The sequence below is a fragment of the Prosopis cineraria genome, unplaced genomic scaffold (genome assembly GCF_029017545.1).
Source record: "Prosopis cineraria cultivar Desert tree isolate PC_DT_omini unplaced genomic scaffold, ASM2901754v1 PC12, whole genome shotgun sequence".
Taxonomy (NCBI): Eukaryota; Viridiplantae; Streptophyta; class Magnoliopsida; order Fabales; family Fabaceae; genus Prosopis; species Prosopis cineraria.
The window spans coordinates 18,478,727-18,485,637 of NW_026555343.1; the positions used below are offsets into that span (position 1 = coordinate 18,478,727).

Below are 6,911 nucleotides of genomic sequence, written 5' to 3' on the forward strand. Positions count from 1 at the left end.
TATTATTTTCTTAATATTTTCAATCATATTTTATTAAATTATTTTATTTTATTATGATCAGTCTAATTTTAGTTTAAACCCAGTTTGACCCTAGTTGAACTCCTAATCTATTATATGGATTTGCCCAAAAAAAAAAACTATTATATGGATTGATTTTGAGTATCTAGGTGCTCTGCAGATTATATAAGATAAAAAATATTTTATTCAGATATGTCTGCCATTAATCTACATCTAAATCTCCAATATTAAGTAAATATTCTGGGATTGCATTGTTGTGCAATCTGATTTTTTTATTTTTAAAATAAATTTTTACTTTTAATAAAATGTATATATATTATATAATATATTTAGCGATAAGCAAAATGAGTATTGTAAAATCTGACTTTTATATATAATTAATTTTTTAAATACTATTTAATAAAATTTTTAAAAAATGGTATAGTGAATGAGAATAAAAAATTAATAAAATCACCTTAGAAAAAAAAAAGATGAAGGTGAGATAAGATTTACAATAAAAAATGGGAATGGGTTTATTGAAATGGTCAATCTATTAATTTAATGAAATTTATTTATTTTTTAGAAAGAGAGTTAGCAACTTAAGCATATGAGGCCTCTAACTCAAGTCCCTATGAATGCAGAAAATGTAGTTGAGAGAGCTACTTTCAATTGGGCTCGACAATAATCAAATTTAAACCACAAGATAAAGTGTAAAAAATATATTTAAAAAAGAGGAAAGTTTCATAGAAAATGATGGATTTCAACTTCATTATACCTGTGCATAACTTTTAATTATAAGGGATAACAAAAACAATAATGATTTATCTAATAAAATAATATAAATCAAATCCTAATCTATGAGTGTAAGGGATAACAAAAATAATTTAGATTTATCTAGATATTTTATTTTATTAGAAAAAAATAAAATCCAAAATAATCCTCAAAGTATATTGAAAAGAAAATATAATTAAATCATAAATAATCTAATAAAATAATCTTAAATATATCAAATTAAAATAATTAAATCTCATCCATATCCCATCAATTTCTCTCCTAAAAAAACAGCCACACTCCCCCACTTTTTTGGGGAAAATTTTTGAATCAAATTAAAGTGTGAGACCAATATAGTCCTGGAAATGTAACAATATTATTGATGGTAGAGTTTCCACCCGAAAGGGACTCATCCCGTCTAATCCTGATTAGTTTAGACTCTGTTAAAAGTTTCCTCAGCTTCGACGTGGATCAAATTTAGGATACCATATATGCTCTATGCGGCAAAAACAAAAAAACAAAAAACAAAAACAAACAAACAAACAAAGTGTGAAAGCAACAGAATTTCAGAACATTTGAGTCATCTTTACGTCGAAAGCTCTAAAAGCATGTTTTTACTTTTTTATATGATTGCTGTCGTTAGGTTTTGAGAGGTTTGAGTCATCTCTACGTGTGTGTGTGTGTGTGTGTGTAATGATGGATTGCAACTACCTTCATTGTTAGACTGACTGAGACTTCCCTATTCTTCTAGAGAAAACTACTTCTTACTTTTTAGTGTCCCTTAGACAACAGTATCCACTTCTTCAAAAATAAAAATCATAGTTTAAAAAATATTGATTCGGGCTCGAATTTGAGTTTTGCTAATTAATAAAACAATAATGATTGGGTTGACTATAGTAGAAGACTCGACACTCCTTAAATAAGATATCAAGTTAAAGCCTTAATTAGATTGAAAATGTTTTTGTCGAGAGAGCTTTCTCTTCATTCAAATTTGACCATGTTAACACGTGGGTCATGATTTGTTACCAAAAAAAAAATTTATATGAAAAGAATGTTTTAGGAAAGAAATTAGGATATCCAATCTCATTTCTCTTAGGAAGCTTTTGGATTGAGGGATTTAAATTTAAAGGTATAAGGTTGGCTAACTAAGATTCAAAGTAGAAACAAAATATTGAGAATGATAAACTTACTTTGCTTGTTCAATTGGTGAGAGAGATGAGGATGAGAGATGAGATGAGAGACAATAGTAACAAAAACACTGATAGTGAGAGCATAAAGAAAACAAGAGAGTGAGAGTAGCTAAAATTTTAAATAACTAGAATATCTAAAGGAAGTTAGAAATTACAAAGAAATTGATAATAAATTAAGAATTTGGATTTGGAACAAAATCATATCAATAAATTTTAATCTATCCTAATGACAAATTTAAATCAAACCCACATTAAATGATTTAAATTAACACACACACACATTTGTGCGCGTGCTACGCGGGGGGAAATTTAGGTTTAAAATTTCCCAATGTGTCTTGACATATTTTATCCACAAGACTCGCCAACTTCTTACTTTGAGACTTTCAACTTCTTCAAAGTGAATTTGTTTTATTCCTAAGTTACTTCATTTTTAAAGCATTTTGGTGACGAGGTAGCACACATTTGTCAATGGGGCTTTATCCTATTTTAATTTCTTTAACTTTTTCTTCATTAAGAAAAGAAAACTTTTGTATGCGTTGTAAATTAAAATAATACTTATTGCAACTTTACTTTATATAGGTTCATCGTGCAAGATTTCCAATTCAAAGTATAATATTCGCTTTAAATTTATTTCCTCGATCAATCCATGATTCCTTTCATTTTCTTTTGAAATAATTGTTAGATAACGACAGTAATTGTAGTAGTGGTATTGATAGTCCCTTTAGTTGATGGCAAAATAATAATAATAATAATAATAATAATAATAATAATAATAATATAATAATAATAATCCCTTTAGCTTATTTTTGTTTACGTACAAAGGTGCAGGAAATATTAGAACATCTTTTCTTGGATCAAACGTCAATGGAAGAATAACAATTAAAGTCCTAAGATATTAAATTAATGACAATTAGATCCCGACAACTTTTTTTTGTAAAATAATGAATAGTAAATCTCAATTTAAACAATTAAAAATTAAAACATAAATTCCAGATACAATCTGAGAACTGCATTTCAGATTTCAATATCTTATTTACAATTGAAATTTTTGAATTTGTGCTTGTCCCAATTGATATTTATAATTTATTTTTAAAAATTATTTATTGAGAACTTATTGTTATTAATTCAAAGTTTTGAAACCTTATGTCCTATTTCAAGGTTAAAAAAGAATTCCCTTCACTACACACACCATTTTAGCTTATTAATTAGTAATAAAACTAATTTGTTTTAATTTTTTTATGCTTTGCGTCAGAAAGAAATATAAATAATGTCTTAAAATAAGATTGTCATAGAAAGATAGTTGTCGCAATTTTTCTTTTTAAATAATAAATGTATTGAATCACTCAATACTGCAAGATTAGTCAATTTAGGTAATGATGACCTATATGTAGAGTGACAAGTGCTGACTAACTATAAGGAAAATACAATTCTTTCCATCATTATTATTCATCATTGGTATATCATTACTCATATACCTTAATAATTACTCATATCCAAAATGGTTATTCAAACTCGCCATAATCATGCACTAACTATTAACTAATTATAGTTATGATTGTGGACTCTTTATATATATATATATCGCTTCATATCAAAGCTTTCTTCTACATCCTTCAAACCAAAAACAAAAACCAACAACACTCACTACCCCCATCATGTCCCTCTCTCTCCTCAATCCCTCTCTCTCTCTCCCCTTCTTCTTCGTCGTCTTCTTCTCTTCGCCATTAAAATGCATTCTCTCAAGAACTCTGCAACACGACTCGTTCCCTTCAATACTCACAAAAGTTTCCGTAGCCGATGAACGGAGCTTCCAACGGCTCGTCGAAGCTTCAAGAGGCAGTAAAGTAACTAGCATTTCACATATCAAAAGATACTTTTCACGTTTTGGCTATCTTCCATTGCAGAACAACACCAGTTTCTCCGATGTTTTCGACAAGGGATTCGAATTGGCACTTGTCCGGTACCAGCGAAACCTTGGCCTCCTTGTCACCGGAAAGCTGGACTTCGCCACGCTCAATCAGATCGTGATGCCAAGATGTGGCGTGCAGGACACGGTGCATGATCACCATTATCATGGATCCCATTCCACAAGACATTTCATGTATTTTCCGGGAAAGCCTCGGTGGGCACGTTCGATGCCGATGACTCTCACGTACGCCATCTCGCCAGAAAATATGATTCAGAACCTGAGCTTACGGGAGATAAGAGAAGCGTTTAAACGTGCTTTCTCAAGGTGGGCTTCGGTGATTCCGGTGAGCTTCGTGGAGGCTGAAGACTACGGTTTTGCAGATATCAAAATAGGGTTTTACAGTGGCGACCATGGAGATGGAGAGCCATTTGATGGAGTCCTCGGCGTGCTAGCTCATTCATTTTCGCCGGAGAGCGGGAGGCTCCACCTGGACGCGGCAGAGACGTGGGCGGTGAACTTCCGGTCTGAAAAATCGCCGGTGGCTGTGGATTTGGAGTCGGTGGCGACACATGAGATCGGGCATTTGTTAGGGTTGTCTCATAGTACAGTGAAGGAGGCTGTGATGTATCCAAGCTTGAAGCCGAGAGATAAAAGAGCAGAACTGAATCTGGACGATATAAAAGGAGTTCAATCTCTGTATGGATCAAACCCTAATTTTAGATTCGAATCTTCTTTAGAATCTGATATGTCTGCGAATGAAGCTTCGGATTTGGGCGGGAAATCTTTGTGGTTTGTTGGTTTCGTCATGTTTTCTTTAGTTCATATTTTTTGTTTGTGTTATGGTTTTTTGGGGTTTTTCTTTTTAACTTTTTGATTTTTAAGAGCATTGGGTTTTAGAGAGATACTCTATGAGTGATGATGTTTGGTAAAATATATAGCAGAATAGTGCTGGCCTAAAAAAAAAAAAAAGCAGGATAGTGTATATAGATTAGAGATTAATGCGTTTATCGACAAAGTCTAAGGCGAAAGACTTCATTGGTGATTGTAACATGATTTTTCATTATAATTTTTAATAAATTTTTTATTCATATAATGTGTATTTCTCAAGAAAGAATTATAAGATATTTTTAACTAAGGGTTAAATATCAATTTAAACCTTGAACTATAGGTTTAGAGGTTATTTAAATCCTAGACTTTATATTTTAAACCCTAAACAATTAAAGTTAGAGTAATTTAATCCTTACCGTGAACTTTCAATAAACGTCTGTCAAATTCATTTGGAAAAATTGCATTTAGGCCCCACCTTAATAGAAGTTTGTTGAAAGTTAACGATAGGAGTTAAATTGCCCCAACTTTAATTGTTTAGGATTTCAAATATACTTTTTTAAAAATGTAGGGTTGGAATAGCCTCTAGACCTATAGTTTAGGGTCAAAATTGTATATTAAACCTTTTGAATTTTAAAAAATGCACTCTAATCAATAATAATTCAACATTAATCAAAAAAGTGTATTTTGCATATTATATTAATTTTTAAAAAGATTTTGAGGAGTGTGTAAGTTTTTTAGTTTGAATTGATTAATAAAAGTGAATGTGTAAGTTTCTTAGTTTGAATTGATTAATAAAAGTAAAAATTTATAAAAAAAATCACATGCATTTATAATAAATAAAGAGACAGAGAAAAAAAATGTATGAAGAGAAATTTATTTTATATTTTTCCTTGATAAAGAATGATAATTTTTTTTACTGATATTATTATGAGATTTTCTTACACAAAAGAATAAATAGGAAAAAATATGAAAGTGCGCTTATAGCTAAAAATTATGTTACACTCCTATTATTGTTATTGATTGCCTATCAAAACCCACTTAATAAAAACAAAAATAGTCAACTTAATACTATCTCATTCATACTCACCATGATTTCCACCAAAAACTTTTTTACTTATTATTACAATTTACAACTTTTTTTTTTATATAGTTTCATCATTATCATCATCAACATCATTTACCCCTTTTTAATTCCTTTTTCTTATATCCTGAAAAATCTGTAACATTATCAAGGGTTAATATGCAATTTGAATCTTGAACTATAGGTTTAAGGGCGATTTGAATCCTAAACTTTTAAAAAAGGTGCATTTTGAACCCTAAATAAATGTCTATCAAAGTGGGTTTAAAGTGTAATTTTTTTTAAATGAATTTGATGAATATTTGTTGAAAGTTAATTGTAGGGGTCTAATTACTTCAACTTTAATTGTTTAGAATTTAGAATACATCTTTTTTAATTTTAGGATTTCAATTGCTCATGGACCTATAGTTCAAGGTCCAAATTGATATTTAACCCTTCAACTAATTTACATGCTCAATGAGTTCATTAATGACATTTAGATTACCTATTTGTTTATATTTATCTTTATTTAATATAATGTCTTAATTAGAAAGCTTTATCAATTACACTTTTAATTAAGGACGTTTTTGAAAAATCTTTATTTATCAGGTAAACATTTCAAAATACTTTATATTTTTAAACGTGATACTTTTAAAAAGTATCTTATAATATTAAAGGAAGAGAGTATCAAATTAATTAATTAATTGTGGTTTCAAGAGGCTTTTGTTTCAGGTTTAGATAAATGCGTTGGACGGATTTGGTTCGGGTTCCTTTTCAGTTCATTAATTACTTGTTTATCAATGAAAGTTATAGTATATATATAGTTTCTAATTAATATGGTATTGTTTTCGGCTCACAATTAATACATATCTTAAAATATCTCCCGTTTCGATAATTTACATTTACAAATAATAATAATAATAATAATAATAGCTGCATATCCAAAGAGATGGAGGAAAAAAATGTGAGTATAATCATGAAATGTGATGAATTGATTGGATAATTTATTTAGAGTATTTATATTTAATTTATACAAATTAAATCTGATTTTTTTTCAAAATGATTTGTCATAGACATCTTTCCTCAAAATGTTTTGATTATCTTCGGTGGAACCTGATTTTGATTCAGTGGTGTGTAAGATTTTTACAGAAAATGGTAC

General features: G+C 29.4%; 1 protein-coding gene across 1 annotated transcript; it reads left to right on the plus strand.

Annotated features, from left to right (window-relative positions):
* The first annotated feature begins 3,583 nt into the window (after positions 1-3,583).
* LOC129289416 (metalloendoproteinase 4-MMP) lies at positions 3,584-4,930 on the plus strand. Its single transcript, XM_054926185.1, has one exon. It carries the CDS (start codon positions 3,614-3,616, stop codon positions 4,739-4,741), a length of 1,128 nt encoding a protein of 375 aa, XP_054782160.1. The 5' UTR covers positions 3,584-3,613; the 3' UTR covers positions 4,742-4,930.
* The last annotated feature ends 1,981 nt before the right edge of the window (positions 4,931-6,911 follow it).